The sequence below is a fragment of the Suricata suricatta genome, chromosome 5 (assembly GCF_006229205.1).
Source record: "Suricata suricatta isolate VVHF042 chromosome 5, meerkat_22Aug2017_6uvM2_HiC, whole genome shotgun sequence".
Classification (NCBI taxonomy): Eukaryota; Metazoa; Chordata; class Mammalia; order Carnivora; family Herpestidae; genus Suricata; species Suricata suricatta.
In genome coordinates, this window is record NC_043704.1 from 19,401,622 (window position 1) to 19,423,770 (window position 22,149).

Genomic DNA, 22,149 nt, shown 5'->3' on the forward strand with positions numbered 1-22,149 from the left:
CTGGGTAGAATGAGCAGTGTCTCATTTAATTACAATTATTTGTCGAGTCTTATACGTCCACTACTTTCCAGAACTTCACTGTAAACAAAAGGAAGGGATGATGCTAACCTTTCTTTAAAAAATAGGTTTGGGTGATTCACACTTGAAAAAGAACAATACAGAAAGACCCTAACAGAAGGCTTTGTGAAGATATAAAAATCAAATGACAACCAAAGGAAAACAAGGGATTTCAATGCTATCAAGAAATTTGAGACCTGAAGTACATTATTGAGTCTGCTGGTGATTGACAGATAGGTAAACAGTGGAAAAGGAGGGGAAGTTCTTTGCAAACAGAAAAATGACAAAAGATACATGTAGAAAGGGATTGTGGAATTGGAAAAATCATCATTTTAAAAACCATCATAAGAAAAGTTTAGGGGGGCGCTTGCGTGGCTCTGTAGGTTAGGCAGCCAATTCTTGGTTTTGGCTCAGGTCATGGTCTCATGGTTTGTGGGTTTGAGCCCCATATTGGCTCTGGACTGACAGTGTGAAGCCTGCTTGGGATTCTCTCTCTTCTCCCCTCTCTCTCTGGCCCTCTATGCTTCTCCCTCTTTCTCTCAAAAAAAAAAAAAAACAAACAAAAAAAAACAATAAATCTAAAAAAAGTTTGGGACAAGAGGCATTAACGATGCTAAATCTGGGGGAGAGGTTGCATTGGGAAGTGTCTTGTCCTAGGTTTGCTTCTACTTACAAAGGAGAAAAATAGTAACTAGACAGTAGAGAAATGAAACAACATCTTGACCATGCAGTAAAGATTAATATCACCAAAGAAGGACAGATGGACATCTTGCACCTTTGGGTGATAGTTACTTTGGGGATGACACAAGTTCATGTATATGGAATTATGCTGAAATTTCACAGCCTGAATATAAGCAAGAAAAACAATCTGACAAACCCAAGTTGAGAGGAATTCTATAAAATAACTGACTTGTGGTCTTTAAAATCTCTTGGATCTCTTGGAAATATTTCATTAAGAAATCAAAACTCTGGGGTGCCTGGTGGGCTCAGTCAGTTAAGCATCTGACTCTTGATTTCTGCTCCAGTCATGATCTCACAGTTTGTGAGTTAAGCTCTGCATCACTTGGGATCCTTTCTCTCCCTCTCTCTGTCCCTCCCCTGCTCATGTTCTCTCTCTCTCAAAATAAACAAATAAAACTTTTAAAGAATTTTTAAAAAGTCAAAACTCTATGGGCATTGGAGTGACTTAGCTGGTCACTAAGTGGCCAACTCTTGATTTCAGCTCAGGTTGTGATCTAACAGTTCAGGAGATGAAGCGTTGTGTCAGGTCCCATGCTGAATGGAACCTGCTCTCTCTCCCTCTCTCTTTGTCTTCCCATGCCCATGCACTTTCTCTCCCTCTCTCTCAAAATAAATAAATAAACATTAAAAAAAAGAAATTAAAAATCTATTTGCATCACTGAATTCACAAATGAGGGCAACCTTATTAGTATATGTACTGAGCATACAAAGACTTTCATATACTCATCAGAGGACTTGGTGACATGAGAATGGTCTCTTCTGATTGTGCCTATAATCTTACAGAAATTAGAAAGAAGACTCCTGCTGAAAGTGGGATGAGGAGATGTTTATGGTTAAGGAATCTCAGGAATGGAGGGTGGGGAAATACCTAATGAAATGCATAATTTCCAAGCAATGCCAAGGGTCTCCACACGTAAGAATATAATCACTCCTTGAAAGTGAAATCTTTCGGTATGATTGTCATTTTTCTCTCACCACATTAAGCCCCTAGACACAAGCCTGGGAGAGCCAAAATGTTGAATTTAATCAAGATTGGAGTTTTATCAGGCAATGGGGAAAAGAGATAAGCAAGTTGATAAATGCACAGAAAGAATTTTAGTGATGGATGATAAATCTAAGCTGAATAAAGAAAGACAGAAAAGCAGTGACCTCAGTTTAAATTAACTTTTTTAAAAGTCATCAATAAAACTGGAAATCTAGGTGAGGTTCAAGATATGTTGGCATACGTATTCTAGAAAGATAAAGAGTAGTGGTCAGATTTACATACATACTATTCCATTACTGGTTACAGCAAGGGTGGGAAAAAGACTTTTGTGGGGAAAAAAAAAAGTCCAAGTGTTAAAAAAGTGATTGAAGAAGACAATTTAGGTGATACAAACTGTTTAACACTTCATGAAGTGGACAGTCTTCATGCAGAAAACTGCAAAATAGATGAAAGGAAGGGAGCTTTTAGAGGATAAAGAATAAAGAACAAAGAAGAGAAAAATAGAAACTATCTGATTGGCTGAGGCCACATAAACCTTGTTTGGAGTGAAAAGGAACAGGAAGTAAGTATAGAGCACAGAGTTGGCTTGGTGTTTGGGGATTAGCTAACTGGATGTACTAAGTTTCAGGTCAAGTAGAGCTTTATAAGGACATGAAGGTTACCTAAGGTTTGGTTTGCAGCTGTGACACCCTGACACCCTGGGCAGACGTAAGCTCCACCTTGGGGCTAGAAATTTACTTCAACACGTGAAAGTTGAAATCATCAACAATGCTAACAGAAGTCATGATGTGAAGAAAGATAATGGGCCAGGTGTTAAATCTTCAATGGACGAGAGTCCAGAGCAGAGCAGCCCCCCATTGATAACAAGGAGGAGTAGAAAGTAATAGGAGCTCATAGTGTGGGCTACAAAATAACTCAGGGTTTTAAAGAAGGCATGTAGGCCATGGTTTGAAAACTGGGTGTGAGGATCCCAGAGAATGCCCAGGGCTCCTGCTGGCCCTCTGGGGCGTGGAATATGGGAGGAAAAGAAGACCCCTGATCTCAGATGCTGCAGACGAAGCTGCACTCTCAGGACAGATCTGACTTTCATGAAAAAGTTCACTTCCTGAGGTAACGATCTCCTGGATAGTTACCTTTTTCTCTAAAACATTTCTCTGGAAAACAGGCACAATTAGAAGAGGATTTCCTTATATTCTGAGCTAGAGTAACATGAAAAGGGATGAAAAGGTGAGGAGGATACAAAGGGCTTTTCTGACAACAGACTCTGTGGTCTACTGAGCACCGCGAAAGGGGGTGGCAAAAGTTTAGAAAATTCATTAAATTTGTATGTGAAGCCTTCCAGGGTTAGACGTCTACAATGAAGGATGTTCTAGGAACTTGTCGTCCTGATAACAGAGAAATGTAACACGACTGGACTAGGTCTTGGTGTTATCTGAAGGGAAGGGGAATGGTAGCTTCTAATAATATGTCTTTGGGAAGTGCATCTTTAGAGAAAAAGTGGGCAGGATTGGCTCTGTGTGGTGGGCATGGAGCCGTGGGGGTCCTGCTGGGAGCTCTGTGGGCTTCTGCTCTGAGTACAGGTCAGGCAAATTGTGAGTAGTGGGATTTGGGAGAGGGTGGAGGAGAAGATTTCCTCCTAGCAGTAATATTAAGAGCTGTCTTTAAAAATAAGTCGTGAGCTGGGGCACCCAAAGCAGCCAACTTCAGCTCAGGTCAGGATCTCATGATTGGTGAGTCTGAGCCCTGAGTCGGGCTCTGTGATAACAGCTCAGAGCCTGGAGCCTGCTTCGTATTCTCTCTTCTCTCTCTCTCTCTCTCTCTCTCTCTCTCTCTCTCTCTCTCTCTCTCTCTCTCAATCTCTCTCTCTCTCTCTAACAATAAGTAAGCATTTAAAAAAATTAATGGTAAGTTGTGAGCTAACACTAAGGTATATTAAAAGATAAGTTGAGGCATACTAAAACTTTTCAGAGTTTATCTCAGCAAAAATTGACTTGAATCAGACGGCACCAAACCGGAAGTTGTTAGGAGTACCCTGTCTTATATAGAGAAAATGTGGAAACGAAGTAATGCTGGGCTACAGCTGAAAGCCTAGTTGGCTTTTTGTGATTGGTTGCCTTAGTGTTTTGATTTGTAACTTTGAAGCATTTATAGGCTTACATCTTGGTTTGCTTACCATCACAACAGAGTCACTCAGTGTAAGGGGCTCCTTGTTTAATTAACTTAACAGGTGGTAATCATATTGTAATGTATAAAGTTATCAACTCAGCATGTTGTACATCTTAAACTTAGATGCTGCCATAGGTCAATTATATCAAGTAAAAAAAAAATTTTAACATGTTTTAAAACATGTTAAAACACGTCATGAGATTCACCTGGCCTACCAGATATTAAAACCATTTAAAATCAATAATAGGAGCACCTGGGTGGCTCAGTCGGTTAAGCACCAGACTTCAACTCAGGTTATGATCTCACGGTCATGGGTTTGAGCCCCATGTTAGGCTCTGTGCTGACAGCTCAGAGCCTGGATCCTGCTTCAGAGTCTATGTCTTTCTCTGCCCCTCCCCCGCTCATGATCTCCCTCTCTCTCTCTCTCTCTCTCTCTCTCTCTCTCTCTCTCTCTCAAAAATAAATAAACGTTAAAAAAATTTTAATCAGTAATAATTAAATGGGGTATTTGTACAAAAATATATACCTTATTCATTGGAACAGAACAAGTACATTAAAATTTTACAAACTAAAGGAGAGACAACAAGGCAATGTGGAAAATGAGGATTAAGAAGCCACATAGATAATGTGACTTAATCAAACATTTAAAATTTAGAAAAAATTAACTTTGATGCAAAAATACACCAAATAAAATAATAGAAGCTTTAAATACATACATTTAAATGGAAAAACTCAGAAATAATTTGGTTATGTATCAGATATCTGAAAGAGGAGATAAATGTTTATGTTTAGAAACAACACAGAAGAGATCAAAAAGATGAAGAAGCATTTATTTTGTTAAGTACAAGTTTTCAATTGTGGCATGTCAATAAGGTAAAAAACAATATAATCAATTTGACAGTTATTTTTAGAAAAATACCTAGAAAAGATACACTTTTGTATGCTTGTTCATATCGTATTATATTAATTAGATCTTGATTCTAATTAAGATCCCACTTTTTAAATTGGCAGCCTAAAACAAACTAAAAATCACCCAATATAAACAACAGACAGCAAACAAGTTGTAGAACAATGTGAAATCTAGCTACTATCAAAGAAATGTAAAATAAGGAGCTATTGTTTTTACTAATAAATTACCAAAGTATTAAATGATAACCAGTTCATTGATTCTTGGAGTTTTATTCTAACAAACTAAATCAAAATGATTTTAAAAATCTATGTGAAGATAGTCATCACTCCATTATCTATAATAATAAAAAATTGTTAATTTCAAAATAAGTGAACAGTCAGTGGAATAATAGCCAGTCACTAACAATAAAGTTTATGAAGAATATGTAGCAGAATGATAAAGACTATGTTATAGTACAAAGTCAAAAAGCCTATGCTCATTTTCCATGACTACAAGGATATAAAAACCATAAATGACTAGAAGAGTTTATATAAAGATGTTTGTTAGATCATGATGACAACATTATGGATGATTTTCCTGTTCCCAAATTTTTAAAAATAATGTCGTATACATTTTGATAACACCATGCATCTTCCCCTTTATGTTTGCTTTAGAGATGTTGGCCTGAGTGGGTGAAAAGCATTAAATTTCTTCTATGAATTCCATAGCATCTGTAAATTTTGTAATATTGTAGAAAACTAAAATGACATTAAGGATAAAGAGCATAGGTGCACCCGGGTGGCTCATTTGATTAAACATCTGACTTTGATTGAAGTCATGATCTCACGTTCAGTGAGTCCAGGCCTGCATAGGGCTCCATACTGGCAGTGCTAAGCCTCTGCCCCTCCCCTGCTTCTGTCTGTGGCTTCTCTCTCTCTCTCTCTCTCTCTCTCTCTCTCTCTCTCTCAAAATAAAATAAATTAACTTAAATTTTAAGGAAGGCTAAATGGCATATTTTCCCTGCTTAAATCAGAGAATTGGAATCTTGATTATGAAAGCATTTCAAAGGCACCATATGTCCCACTGCATCCATACATCTTTGAAAGATGATTTGACCTTTAAGAAGGAACAAAACCTCTTAGAGTTAATCAGGAAATTTCTAGAATTGATACCTTGAAAAGTTTACCTCCCAGTGAAACCTTATTATTGCAAGAAAAAAAGCTTAACACAGTCCATAGTTATACAAGTCTTATTTCAAAATGTCTTCCAGTAGCTGCTACCATAAAAGATGTGCCGTGTTTTTTTCATGATGGATGGTCCTCAAAATATTGCTCTTATGCATTTTATTATCACTTTATCAAAATTCAAAGGCTGTATGAATAGAAGGCTATATGAATCTAAGCATATTCTAAATTTTCATGTTCAACATGCATCTGTATAAACCACAGGGCATCTCACTGAAATGTCCTCTAGCAGTTTTACTGCAGATACCGAAACATAAACACTTTGTTACCGAAGCATAAATAGACACCACGGCTTCATGACAGGGAATGATGCAGAGTCAATCCGTAGACTCATTCAACATGGGCTCCTCCAGTGGGAGACAGGGAAACCTTCAATATAAAAATAGCATAGATAGGTGTCCGCTGTAACTTCCTTTTTTACATGGAGCATTGGCTTGGATGAAGTATAATATAAATCTCTTTGACTCAGTCCTCCTAGATATAATGAAGCAAAGGAGTAGGTGTAATACAGAGGGAATGTGTATTTAGACTCCATAGGAGCTGTTCCATTTTGTTATAGAAAACAAAGCTTATGATAGCCCAGCCTCCAAGTGTTTAATTAAACCAGCCTTGGGGCACCTGGGTGGCTCAGTCTGCTAACCGTCTTTCAGCTCAGGTCATGATCTCATGTTCATGGGCTCGAGTCCCTCGTTGGGCTCTGTGCTGACAGCTCAGAGTCTGGAGCCTGCTTCAGATTCTGTGTCTCCATCTCTCTCTGCCCTTCCCCGCTCATGCTCTGTCTGTTTCTCTCTGTCTCCAAAATACATAATAAACATTTAAAAAATGGTTTTTAAAGCAGGCTTAGAGAGGCTGTCTACAGCTGTGTCCTCTGCCATGAGCCCTTGGCCTGTAGATCCCACTGGAGACTTGCCAAGCCTTTGCTCAATAGAGCAGTCCTCAGAGGACATTGCACCCAGTTCTGTGTCTCCATTTTCCTCTTTTCTCAGGTGACTCAATTCTGTGTCCTCACATCCCTGAGTACAGGCAGAGCAGTAAATGGTTCAAGTCGTCAAGCTCTTGGTAAAGTGAGCCAAGTTAAACACTGCTAGTGTTGTATGCAGGGTGGAGCCCTCTCTTCGTGCAAGCATATTGATCAGAACACTACCATAATCTTATTGGGAAGAGCACAATTTAGAAGACATTTATTTTTTTAAGATTTTATTTTTAAGTAATCTCTGCACCCACCGTGGGGCTCAAACCCACAATCTGAAGATCAAGAGTCCCATGCTCCACCAACTGAGCCAGCCAGGTGTCCCTACAAGATATTTTAGTTTATTGAAACGTTGCTTGTTCTCTTCTGCCATTCTAATGTCTAAAAGGTTTGGCCATTTTTTACATTACTATGACAGCAGTCCTGTGATTTAGAGGACATTCATGGTAAGCAGTTAAGGCGTGTCAATTTCCAATTAGAATCATGATCATGGTGATAATTCGACTACTGCCAAATCATCATAGGGGTTGCTCGGATGTTGCAGAATGATTGTTTCACAAAGACATGGAACACCCAGGGGGTGCTTCTCCTCCGCCCCTCAACATGGGATTGGCAGCGCTACCAAACAGACACCCATACAGAATCATAATAAAGTGTATTAAATGTGATTTAAAACACCCTGATGTATATTACAATAAAAATGATTTAAGAAAAAATTTCAAATAATTCTTAGAAAACTAAATTCTTCATTTCCATTCACAAACGTGCTTGCCTACCCTTACTTATTTTCTTATTCCTATAATGGTTCCATGACCCTTTGAGTTGCCGGAGCCCAATAAAGGGTGCCTAATACCTGGACACCTTTCTTCACTCTCCCCTTCTTTCTTCACCTACCCAGTCACCACGTAAGCACTCAGCTTGTCAAGGTCTCTTCTGATTTTTCGGCTCAATGCCATGAGTCCTTTATAATCCTTCACATATGCTACTACATCATCTCTCCTTTCTTTCTCTCCCACTTCAATCTATATGGCTGAGACAATCACCTTCCCAAGGCATATGTACTAGCATATTTTTAAAAATTTGGCAAATGCACATCACCCACACCTTATGTGATATTCAAAGCCCTCCATGATGATGATACAATAAGATTCCTCAACACTTTTTCTCACTTCCACACTCCATGTACGTTTTGCTTTCACCAAAAGTGCTTTCTTGCTTCTGTGTTTCTGCTCAATCTGTGAATTAGCCCCTAGTCTTTTTGTTATCTACCCCAAGAAAGTTCCGTAAGCAGCCAATTCTAAACATTTTGGCCAATGGCACCATTTTTTATAGGACCTGCCCTTTCATACATACATGTCTTCAACCAGATAAAACTAAGATTTGTTTCAGACAAAAATGACGTCTCCTCCCAAAGTGCTCAGCCCAGTGGTTGAAACACAGTAGACGCCAAAATATTTGCCAAATGTCTGATGCCCTTTACCTTTTCTTTTTCAGTGGCCCCACCGCCCTACAGTTATGACCATGAGATGGAATACTGTGCCGACTTGCCACCACCCTACTCTCCGACCCCACAGGCTTCAGCGCAGCGTTCTCCACCCCCTCCTTATCCTGGAAATTCAAGGAAACAGTCCTCTTCCCATAACAGAATACGTGCCAATCAGAGATCCTGCTTAGAATAAAATGGCTCTACTCAGGAAAAGGAAAGGCTTGCTCTAAGGAATTTTGGGGTGAAACATCATGTCAAGTGGAATGTCCAGGCCAAGAAATACTGAGTTTTTACCCTTCTCTGAGCTGACCCCTTCTGGAGTACTGTTATATTTGATGGTATCACATTTGAAAGATGTACTGGTCAATGAAAGCACATTCAGAGAAGAGTAACAAGTTAGACAAAGCATTTGAAACTCATGTTGCTTAAGGAAATTGCAATACTGATCCTGGAAGAGTGAAGAATTAGGAAAGACAGTACAACAGCCTGGTCTACATAAGGAAACAACTATATTCTGCATAGCCTTAAAAGTCAGAACTAGAATTATTCATTCTTTCATTCATCAATAAATACTATTCAAGTGCATGAGAGTCCTCTCTGTGCCTTCCACTATTTGAAGCACTGGATGGAAGCTACAGGAACTTTGGTTTCTGGATAAGAACACGGAATTGTGGTTTCAGTTTAAGAAAGAGGAGTTGGAGCTTCCTTATTGACTAGATTGTTTTCTGAAGTTCCCTGTTACCAAGACTTCAGACAGAGTCTATCTAATAGAGACATGCTCTAGAAAAGACAAGTAAATCAAATGATAGATGGATCCACTGGGCCCCAAACATTCTGTTCATGTTTTAGGTAAGTGTGAAGTAAGTCTCTACGCCTCCAAGAATGAAACAAACTGAAATCGTTGAATCTTATCTATTTACTTTGACAGCTAAAACAGGATCAAAGGGACTCAACAGCTGCTTGAAGCCAAGTGCCAGTTGCTGTTACCTAAAAATCATGTGACTTTAAGTAGTGTTTTATTATGACAAAGGTTATTCTAACTGGGGGGGAGGGGAAACTATATTGAGTTCCACAAGCAACAAATACTTCACTTCAGGGTAAGAAATTAGAAGCCAAATATCCCCATGGGATTTTACATCAAAGGGTTAAACTATAGAACTTGACCATAAAGATATACAACAGTTTATAAAACGAAGAGAGGAAAATAAAATTTGGATTCTGTTCTGTGGAAATACATAACTTAGACAAATTGGTTTCCCTTTTCTTTTGTAATATTTTGAAAGTCTATTCCCTTGAAAAAGTTATACAGTTAATAGAAAGGTTAAGATAGTGACATCAAATTGTTGCCTTTTGCCAAAATCCAAACGTTATGAAGTGCCTACCTTCAATTATAAAAGTTTGTGCTAAATAATTCTAATGTGCTATATTTTTGCTACAAGTGACCTTAATATATATTTTTATGTGGGTCCTTTCATGTTTTTAAATTTTACATTGACAAAATACTGGGGGTGAGTGATGTCCCCAAGATGGTGACATACATCATTCCTGAATTTGCTCCCCCTCACAAGAAGAACAACCAACAACTATCCAAAACAAGACACCACTGAGAGAGTCCTAGAACACAGGAGTGAGGCCGATGCACGCCCCTGAACTTCAGAGACCAAGACAGACTGTATTAGAGGGGTAAGACAAGTGGTTCCATGTTGACCGCATTGCCCCTCCCCCAGGACACTGCAGCACCATGGGAAGAGGCGTCTCTTGAGCCTCCAATTCCTCCAGTCTAAAAGAGAAACCATGGGGGACCCACCCCCAGTATGGTGGGTCACTTTGTGGCAACCCCTACTCTGATCGCATACTCCTGGAATTGCAGGGCTCAGCCACTGGAAATATAAGTGTGACAGAGAATGAGGGAGGAGTGCATAATGAGCAGCACATGGATGTCGGCAGACCAACTTCATCCTGGCGGTGCCCAAATCGTAATCTCAACCAGTGGCTTTGCTCATCTGCAGAACCAAGTTGGGAGCACACTCTGACCAGGGAACTCATAGGGGTGTAGATCTGCCTTATTCACATCCTCAAACAAGAAGTTTGCCCGCCCTACAGCCCAGTCTGCTTAAACTCAGGAAGGGTACTGAGTCACAGTTCCATCTACTGTGGAGAGTGCCTTCAGCCCCATCTGACCAGAAGGGCTAGAGACAACTCCTGGAAGCTGTGTGGCCCAGTGGCACTTGAGCTGAAAGAAGAGCAGACAGAGGTGATAGTTTGCAGAGCCAGTGGCCTCATTTGACCAGGGAACCTGTGGTGTGGGTCTGCTTGAGTTAAGGCAACAAAGAGCCTTCCCGGCTTTAGAGCTGCCCCTCTTCTTGCATCCAGGTGGGGAATCTAATTCATAGGCTTGCTTATTGCTGAATACAGCCTGTGGCCTGTCTGAGCAGGGAACTTAACCAGAGCACACAGGAAGCTGCACAGTCCATCTAACAACCCCACATACCATGGCACTTGAACGGAGAGCACAACAGCCCTTGGCTTCCTCCATCTGCAGAACATCACCTGACCAGGGAAGCCAGTGGACCCTTAGGCATGATTTGTGCCCCCAAACAACGATTTGTACGTGCCCTGAGCCCTGGCTGCTATCCTGCCAGAGCAGAGGAACAGGCAACATAGCTCCATCTACTACCAAATATAGACCCAGCCCCAAACAGAGTTTCTGCTTAAGTCTAAGCAGAGAATAAGACAACTGACCCCATCCTGTAGCTTCATTTGGATAGGGAACTAAGCCAGGATTTATATCCAAGTATTTTAGCCAGTGGAAAACATACACCATCCCTCTCCTCAGTGCTTGAATAGATGCTTTGCCCAAAGAAGTCTATAATAGCCCAAAGAAGCTGACCTGCCCAAAGGCATACCAACAGACACACCCAGAGACCCAAAATGAGCTGACTACTGAAGAACTGTCTGTGCCAAAGCAAACCTGTAGTCTGGAAGAGGAGGTTAATTACTCAACTGTTCAGGGGCGCCTGGGTGGCTCAGGCAGTTAAGCATCCAACTTCAGTTCAGGTCATGATCTTGCAGTTTATGGGTTCAAGCCCCACACCAAGCTCTGTGCTGACAGCTCAGTGCTTGAGTCTGCTTCAGATTCTGTGTCTCCCTCTCTCTCTGCCCATCCCCCACTCTCTCTCTCTCAAAAATTAATATTCATTTTTTTTAAATACTCAAAGCTCAGATACCTATGCAAGAAATCAAGGATCATGAAAAAATCAGGTAAATAGGACACCACCAAAGGAAACTAATTAAGCCCCAATGACTGACCCTAAAAAAATGAAAATCTATAAACTATCAGACAAAAAATCAGAATAATTCCCTTAAGGAAGTTTAGTGAACTATGAGAAAGTAGAAACAGACAGTTAAACAAAATTAGGAAAACAATTCAGGAACAGAAGTAGTTTGACAAGGAAATAGCAACCATCAAAAAAACCAAAAACAGAAATCCTGCAGGTAAAAGATACAAAACTGAACTGAAGAATTCAATAGAGAGTTTCAAAAGTAGAGTTAAACATGCAGAAAAACAAATCAACAACCCGAAGGATAGGACATTGGAAATTACCCAAAGGAGAAAAAAAAATTAAAACAGCAAAGAAAACCATATGGAAATTAAAGGACAATGAAACACAGTAATATTTGCATCATAAGAATGCCAAAAGGAAAAAAAAAAGGAAAAAGTGGCAAAGAATTTACTTAGAGGAATAATAGTAAATATTTAACTGAACCTGGGGTAATAAATGGATATCTAAATCTATCAGGCCCAAAGGATCCCAAATAGGTTGAACCTAAGGGTATAAGCTACTCTAAGAGACATTATAATTATATTGTCAGAGTCAAAGACAAAAAAACAAAAACAAAAACAAAAAAATATTTAATAGCACCAGGGAAAAGAAACTTACATGCAAGGAAACCCCCTCTCCTCAATAAGGCTATTGATGAATTTCTGAACAGAAACTCTTCCGTCCAGGAGAAAATGGGATGACATACAAAATACTGAAAGAAAATAACTGTCAACCAAAATTCTATACCCAGAAAAGCTGTCCTTCAAAAATGAAGGAAGGATAAAGATTTTCCTGAACAAACAAAAGCTGAGGGAGTTCGTTAAACCAGACTTGCCTTGCAAGAAATGCTAAAGGGAATTCTTTTAACTCCATTTATAATTAACATTATCAAATCACAAAAAGGTCACATGAATCTCACTGACCATGGCAAATATATAGTTATAATTGGACTATGCAATATGGTAATAGTGACACATCATTCACAACTCTAGTTTAAAAAATTTTTTAAAGAATGTAGCAAACATAACCATAAATACAATAATCTGTTGTTACTTGCACCATATAAAAAACATAAATTGTGACAGCAATAATCTAAAACATGAGGGGCAGAAATAAAAGTGTAAAGTATAAAAATTCTATTTAAGTTATTAATAGGTTTAATATAGGTTTAAAATAAGGTTTTATAAGTTTAAGATATATTATGCATGCCTCATGGTAACCACAAGGGAAAATCTTGTAGTAATCACACAAAAGAATACAATAAATAAGTCAAACCATATTGATACCAAAAAAAAGTCAAAATACACACACAAAAAAGGACAGCAATAAACAATAAACAATGGATCTACAAAAGAATGAGAAAAAAATTAGAAAAATCCCAATAGTAAGCCCTTACCTGTAAATAATTACATTAAATGTAAATGGATTATATTCTTCAATCAAAAGACAGAATGTCTGGATAAAAAAAATTCAACATCAGCCTAAAAAAGACTCAATTTAGTCTTAAATAGAAGTTTTTTAAAAAGCCAGGATAGCTATACTTGTATCAGACAAAATAAAATTTAAAAATAATAAAAAGTCAAAGAAGGTTATTATGTGATAATAAAGGAAACAATACATTAAGAAAATACAACAATTGTAAATATTTAGGTGCCCAAGATAGAAAAGCAAAGACTAACAGAGTTAAAAGGTAAAATAAACAGTAATACAATAATAGTTGGGAACTTTAATACCCCACTCTCAACAAGATAGATCATCCAAGCAGGGAATCAATAAGGAAACAATGGATTTGAACAACACTATAGAACAAATAGACTTAGCAGACGTATACAGAACATCCTGTCCAACAACAGCAGAATACACATTCTTCTCAAGATCACCTAGAACATTTCCTAGGACAGACCATATGTTAGGACACAAAACAGGTCAGCAAATTCAGGAAGGCTGAACTCATACCAGTAGTGTGAAACTAGAAATCAGTAACAGGGAAACTGGAAAATTCACAAACCCATAGAAATTAACACTTTCCTGAGCAACCAGTGGGCCAATGAAGAAATTGGAGGAGAAATAAAAGTTTATTGAGATAAATGAAAATGGAAACACAACATACCAGAACTTACGTGATGTAGCAAAACCAGTTCAGAGAGAAGTTCATAGCAATAAATAAATGCCTACATTAAGAAGTAAGAAAGTTCCCAAATAAACCTAACTGTATGCCTTAAGGAACTAGAAAAAGAACAAACTGAGCCCAAAGTTAGCAGAAGGAAGGAAATAAGATTAACACAGAAATAGAGAATAGAGAAACAATAGAAAAAATAAATCAAACTAAGAAGTGCTCCTTTGAAAAGACAGAATTAACAAAACCCTAGACAGAACAACCAAGGAAATAAGAGAAAAAACACAAATCAACAAAATTAGAAATAGAAAAAGAGACATTACAGTTATTACCATAGAAATTCAAAGGAACACAAGAGACTGGTAGAATGTAAATTAGTGCAGCCACTATGGAAAATAATATGGAGGAATATTTTAAAAATTAAAAATAGAACTACCATATAACCTAGCAATTCTACTCCTAAGAACATATCCAAAGATAATGAAAACACTACCTCAAAAAGATATCTTGTACCCTCATGTTCATAACAGCATTATTTACTATAGTCGTGATGTGTAAACAACTTGTGTCCATCAAAAGATGAATGTATAAGAAAGGTGTGGTGTGTGTGTGTGTGTGCATGTGTGTATGCACACAATGGAATGTAATTCTGCCATTAAAAATCGAAGAAATCCTACTATTTGGGAAAACAACGATGGACCTTAAAAGTAATATGCTAAGTGAAATACGACAAAAATAGACAAATCCTGTATGATCTCACATATATGTGGAATCTTAAAGAAAATAGTAACAACTTATAGATCGAGAGCTCAGACTTGTGGTTTCCAGAGGTGGGAGAAGGGGGGATAAGAGGAAGGTGGTCAAAAGTTACAAACTTCAAACTTCCAGTTTAAGATAAAGAAGCACTAGGGATGTAAAGTACAACATGATGACTAGAGCTAACACTGCTGTATGGTATGTAGGAAAGGTGCTAAGAGAGTAAATCCCAAGAGTTGTCATCATGAGAAAACAATTTTTTCTTTTATTCATTACTTTCATTTTATTGTATCTATATGAGAAGATGGATGTTAGTTAAACCTACTGTGGTAATCATTTTATAATATATGTAAATCAAACCATCATGCTGTGTGCCTTAAACTTACACAGTGATGCATGTGAGTTATTTCTCAATAAAACTGAACAACAACAAAACTGTATCACTTCTATTCACTGAAAGAACACTGTGATAATCATAACTTGCTAGTAGCTGGTTAGAAAGACCTTTATTACAAGTCTACTTAAACACTGCACAACATATCTAAAAGAATACTTGGGAGCAGATGATGAAATTTTTATATCACTTGGCAATTAAATTTAAAAGTTTAATCTGTCATTATCATAATTCGGTGAAATCCCAAAATGACTAAGAATTTTGCTGAATAAAATAATCAAAAGAAGTGTCTTAAGGTGTAAAATTATAGTTCCTGTCCTTGTAGTTAGGAAACTTAGTAGTTAATATATGTAGCATATTTTTCTTTCAAATACATTGATCTGACTGAAATGCACTCTGTCAGTGAGGTCTAAAAGCTGGATTTGTTTTGAATGAACTTGCTTGATTTTTAGGCACTGATGATTTTCTGGCTTATAAGTCACACAAAGGACACAAAGCATGTGTCCTTATAAGGACACAAAGCATTCAAGAGCTCCAGCCTATTCTAGTGACTGAGATTTTAGCACAGTTTTAACAATACATATGCTTTATTTCTCCTGCAAGTGTCATCACATCCAATTATGCTGCAGCTATGCAACTCAGTGCTGGGGTCTCTGTGACGTTCACAATGTTGGTTGCAAATGAACCGTAAGTTTCTTAAGAAAAATGGAGAGGAAAAGACCGGTGGAAATTGAATTCTCATCATCTTTGCCATCAATAAACATTTATTGCATACCTCCTATGTTCAGCAAACATTACCCACATAGGAGCCGTTTCAGTCCACACCATCTCTTCTTTGAGTTGTTTTATGGCTGCCCTTAAGGCTCAGCACAGACCCAAAGACCTACAACCAAAGACTATTTTTATTATTTGTAGTTAGTGTCACAAAAGCATAAATGTGAACATTATCAGTATAGACTTTTGGAGTTCACTGATATTTTCATAGATGATACACATCTTGAAGGAATATAGGATATAATGTGAAAGCTTTGAATTACAGTTGTTCAAAACCTAATGTGTGTGCTGTGGCTAGTGTTTACAAAAAGCAATAAAGTGAAATGACTCATTACACCAAGGGTTATATTTTAATTGTCTTGTGTCCATTTTGTTTCACCCTCTGTTTCTGCTGATTTAGCCTCATTCTTTTGTACAGACACACAGGACTGAAGCCAAATAGACTTTATTTCGAATCCTGTCCCCTCCCTGTATTATTTGTGAGAGGCCACTTCATCTCTATGAATTTAACTTTCTGCTCTGGAAAATGTAAATAATATAACGAGGCCCATCAGGTTTGTGAAAACTGGACAAATACACGCAAAATTCTAAGTATAGTGCCTGGCACATAGAAAATGTTCTATAAATACTAACCAAAAATAAGTTAACAAAAAATAACTAGGATGACAGCCTCTGGAATCATGCTGTCCAACATTAGACCCCAGTTAAATATGGTTTTTTCAATTTAAATAAATCAAATTCAAGTTAGATGAAGAATTCACTTTTTTTGTGTGTGAAAAATTCACTGCTTCAGTCTCACTAACACATTTCAAATGCTGCATAGCCTCAGGGCACCTGGATGGCCTAGTCACTTGAGTGTCCAACTTCAGCTCAGGTCATGATCTCACGGTCAGTGGGTTCCATCCCCATGTCAGGCTCTGTGCTCACAGCTCAGAGCCTGGAGCCTGCTTTGGATTCTGTCTCCCTCTCTCTCTGCCCCTCCCCAGCTCACGCTCTGTTCTATGTCTCGAAAATGAATGAACATTAAAAAAAATTTTTTTTAAAGAAGCGGGGGAGCTCTTGCAAGAGCTAAAGGGCAGAATCTAGAACAGGGACCCTGGACCTGGCCCAGGAGCTGGTGAGACAGAGTCACAGGTCCTTCTCAAAGTCTACTGAGTTCTACTCAGCTTCACTATGGAAGCCATTATAGAACAATCCAGGGCCAAGCGTATCTTCCTAAGGTGAGGCACTGAGGTGTGCTCTTCTGTTATCTCATAATCTTGTTCCCACCACCAGTTGAAAGCAGCGCTTACCAACCATCCATTCTATTTCCAGTCTGTCTTTGTTTAGGCAAACACATTTTGCCAACTTTTGACTATAAAAGAGGTAAAGGCCAGGATGCATCAGACTATGTTGAGCCCATCAAATAGTGGACAGCTGGGTGCTACTGCTTCATTTTTAACTTAATTAAAACAACCTAACACTACAATGCCAAAATCACATGATCACATAATCACTTTCCAGATCCTCTATCCGAATGCGGTTGAAATGTGCACTTTTAATTTTCTAACTGTAGGGCCAAGTTGCAAGGGATATAGCTAACCTTGTAAGTTCAGTGTTCTTCTAGTACAACCCCACTGTGTGGTATGACTCATTTCAAACTGTGTCAGGACCTCCAAAGGAAAGCAACATAACTAGGGCGCCTAGTGAGGGGTGCCTGTGTGGCTCAGTCGATTGGGCATCCAACTTTAGTTCAGGTCATGATCTCATGGTTCATGGGTTTGAGCCCCACGTTGGGTTCTGTGCTGACATCTCGGAGCCTGAAGCCTGCTTCTGTGCCTCTGTCTCTTCTGCCCCAACCCTGCTCGTTCTCTCTTTCTCTCTCTCTCTCTCTCTCAAAAATAAATAAACATTAAAAAAAAGATCTACAGGTGATTCCAATTTCCACCCTAATCCCCGCCACACCCTTGCCACTTATGATGGTTAAGGCAGAGGAAGCCTTCAGAGTAAGAGTGATTGTGTTTTCTCTCATCTCTGTCACCTTCTAGCTATGTGTTCTGAGCCAAGTAACTTGGTCTCCACAACCTCAGTTTTTATCAAGATAAGTGAATAACACCACCTTTGCCAGGTTGTTGCCATAATTATAAACAGTATGGGGAAAATATCTGTCATAAAGATTCTATCTGGGATGGTGACTCAGATAGACACAAATATATTTACCAATTCTCTTTCCAATTTTTGTTCTACATCCGAGCCTTACCACTTCTATAAGCAGATATAATAGTTATCCACTGCTATGTAACAAACTACCTAAGAATTTAGTGGCTTGAGACAATAACATCAATTACCTCAGTTTCTGTAGGCCTGGAACCTGGGTGTGGCTTAGCTGGGTCCCCTGGCTCAGGGACTCCCACGGGTCACCTCCATGTGCAGCTGAGGAGCTCCAAACTCTTTCATGGAGGATTCTGTTGACAGGCTTCTATTCCTTGCAGGCTTTTCGACTAAGGGCTTCATTTTCTCATTGGCTATTGGCCAGAGACCACTTGCAACTTGAAATATGTCAGCTTTCTTTCCCCATGCAAGCAAGCAACAAAGCCATAAAGTGAGAGAACACGCTAGCAAAACACAGTGCCAGCAAGAGTGGGGGTGGGGGGGTGGTGACAGAATTAAAAGCTAATCTTGGAACTGACATCCCCTCACTTTTGCCACATTTGGTTCCTTAGAATCAGGTCACTAGGTCAGGTCCGCACAAAAGAGAGGGGATTACACAAGGGCACAAATATCAGGAGGCGAGGACATTGGCTACCTTAGTAGTCAGCCCACCATAGCAGGCGTATTTTGTCTCATTCTCTGTGAGTCCATTCTGTGGAGTTTAGGCAATCTTTCCTAACAGGATCGCACCAGCTCAACAGCTGAAAGAATCACAGGGCCGAGCTTGGCTGTGATCAAATTGCTTTCAGTGAACTTACAAGGGTAGAACCAAGCTGTAACAATCACAGAGCCATGCTAACTGGAGGCATGTTGCATTCCTAAGGAATACTAAACTGAGACTCACAACGTTTGTGTTTCTCCCGAACTTCATTTATGAGCTGCAATACAGCACATGACATTTTGGCAGGGAATGAAGTAAACCACGTACCACATACCTTATGGACAAGTCTTAACGTGGTCCCAGTTCTCACCTTTGTTTCAACTCCATTCCCACATATTTACTCTCCATTAAGAAAAGAATTCCAAGACAAGTTTCCAAGGAGTGTTCAGTGGATCAAGTTGCTACCTACGCTAATCTGGAATGCCTTCACTAAAAATGGAAAACAAATCTAAGGAAATGTTTGCAACTGCAGAAACACGTGCTGGTACTTGTGCCTTCTCTGGATGCATTAGGAAATAAATGGTTTAAAATTGGTCAGTTAGACCCTTTGATTTCAACCTGTTTCCGCTCCCCTTTCACTTTTCCTACCTGGCTTTGAGCAGCTTTCGGGTGTGGGCAGCCTGCCACATCTTAGTGTGAAGAGAGGACAGAGGAATCCCTTCTGGAATCACATTCGATCATGGGCAATAAGTGAAGAAGAGATTTCATATTCTCTCCATGACCTGAGGATGGATAGTACCAAGTGATCTGATTTTCCCATTTCTGTATCTTATTGTGAGTTAAAGTCTCCATTATCACAGTTCCTGTGTATTGTTTTCTTGGTTGGGAAGAATATGAAAGCAGTTCAGAAGAATTAAGTAGTTTAAGTCCAGTTCCTTCTGCTCTGTCCATGAAAATGCATTTGGAGACCCTCTCCCCAGGTCTCTTACCACCCCCTGAACACACAAGACAAACTTGCTTCTTCTTTAAAACATTTTTAATGTTTATTTATTTTGGGCTGACAGAGACAGAGCAGGAGCAGGGGAGGTACAGAGAGGGTGGAAGACACAGAATCCAAAGCAGTCCCTGGCTCTGAGCTGTCAGCACGGAGCCCAATGTGTGGCTTGAACTCATGGACCATGAGACCATGACCTGAGCCAAAGTCAGACATCCAACCCACTGAGCCACCCAGGCGCCCCCAAACTTGCTTCTTCAAAAGCCTTCTCACTTCTGTGGACCCCCTGCTCATCTTTCCACATGTAGCTAAATAGCTTATACTCTGAGAGGTGTGATGATTTCTCCAGTCAACATTCACAAATTCCCACTTCTGCCCCTATTGCTACCTATTTTGTACTCCCCTTGTAAAACTTGTCACAGATTTGTTAAATGTCGGTTTTGAAAAATTAGGGGAAGAGAGTTTACACTGAGTAGCATATTCTCAGGGGGGGTCCATAATCCAAGATAGGGGTCAGAGAACTGGATCAAAGGCTACAGACTCAGAGTTTCTAATTGATGCTACATGTCAATCCAGACATAGCTGGATCGTGTCATTAAGTACAGTATTAATACACGTCCACTCAAGTAGATGAACATGCTCATCTGAATGACTCATTTAGTGGGAACAAGACAACATACCAGTTTGGGAGCTGTGCTCTTATAACTCTTCAGATTAAATCTGGGCTCATTTTTTAGATAAAAAGAATGCCAACCAAATATCAGAAAAGAATTGTCTTATAAATCACATTTTCCATAGAACAGATTACAATGTAATTTAGACTTCACAAGCAGGGTGCAAAGGATTTGCTAAAGGCATCTTTACTAAAATGAGATTTCATCGTTTTCCCATTACCATTTCTTCAGGGTATGTTAAAAAAAAAAAAGAAAAGGAAAAAAGCACTGAATAATCAGAAATGAAGCAAAAAAAAAAAAAGAAAGAAAGAAAATAAAAGAAAGCTGCTGGAAATAGGTAATAAAATGGCTACCAACCTTTGTGCTGTTATTATTTGATAGGTATAGAGAGCATTTGTGCATTTATCCAAGTTCCGAAAAAGCAGTAATACCATTGTAAAAAGATTCTCAATGAAGTGATCCTTAGAAATGTATTACCTTATATCATAATAATTTTTTGATGCCAGGCACTGTTCTAAACATTTAAATTTAATTACATTGACTCTTCCAATCCCACAGTATAGGTATTATTATCATCCTCATTTTGCAGATCTAGGAACTGTAAATCTATCACTTCATACTCCTAAAAAAAATCTTTTTGGTGAGCATAAATTTCTCATGATGCAAAGAAATATATCCATATTTACTCTTCACTTGTAAGACCTACCTGTGCTGAGCCCATCACTGATCACAGAAGCTGCCTTTCCATGGCTTGAGTTCTAAGCAGACAATTATGCGTGTTTGAACAATCTTAACTGACGCATATCCTTCCCTCCGTCCTTCTGCTGCAATTCATCACTTTCTCTTCTTCAGTTCCCACTTTTATGTACACTGTGGATGTGATGGAGAGGGGAAGGACCCTTTGATCTCTGACAAAACACCTGGTCCCAGCACACACCTGCACCCAATTATCTCTCAGGGCATGACTTTCTCCAATACAGAAACACTCTGAATTTTCTGTGATTGTTCTATATTCCCTTTGACCAGTACAAATGAATGAGTCAATATTTATTTTAAAAGAGAGATAAAGAGAGAGAGATAAAGGAAGAGGCTATCTTAAATGTGATGTAAGGGACATTGCTTTGAAGGGACAATCATGAATGTTGAGAGCGTGAATGAAAATTGTAAACATTGGCATCTACTTTGTCTGTATCTCAATATTCCTATGGAACTGGTTATTGGCATTCTGTTATACATTCAAAAAGAAAAACAAAAAGCTCAAGATCCCTGCAGAATTTTAAAAGGGAAAATACCTTTAAGTAATAAAATATTAAATTAGACAATAGTAATATTGTTAGAATAGTTAGGGAAAATGTTTAAATAAGAAAAAGGCGATAATAGTCTTCTAGATAATTCTGCATAAACAGCAGAGTTCTACAGTAATCCCGAAATAAAGTAGTTTTGCCCAGCACAGAGCGATATATGAATGAATGTCAAATTAAAATATTTATGAGACCTCGTTTCTCCAGGCCACAGCAATCTAATAAATGGTATTTCCCCATCCTTGGCCTCATTTGCTACTGTAGGACTTCCAGACTCCTGAAAAGCATAACCTGTGATTATATTTGGGGGTCACCACAGAGTATTTCTAAGACCTCTCAGTTATCAGGCTGCATCTTCCAGTTTCTTTCTCCGCACCTCCTCTTCTACTGATGTTATTGGCTAGACATGCCAGCCACAGGATTGCAAGAAGTTCACTTGGCCCTGCCATGCTGCTAAGGACCACTGTTAAGACGGTTTGGTGTTCCTA

The 22,149-nt window shown here is 38.9% G+C and overlaps 1 protein-coding gene across 1 annotated transcript in view; it reads left to right on the forward strand.

Annotated features, from left to right (window-relative positions):
• Positions 1-9,121, forward strand: part of CYYR1 (cysteine and tyrosine rich 1) — a 100,579-nt gene extending 91,458 nt beyond the window's left edge. The window contains exon 4 of the mRNA XM_029939097.1: positions 8,547-9,121. Within this exon, the coding sequence (XP_029794957.1) occupies positions 8,547-8,731 (185 nt within the window). The 3' untranslated portion in view covers positions 8,732-9,121. The remainder of the gene's footprint in view (positions 1-8,546) is intronic.
• Positions 9,122-22,149: the final 13,028 nt, after the last annotated feature.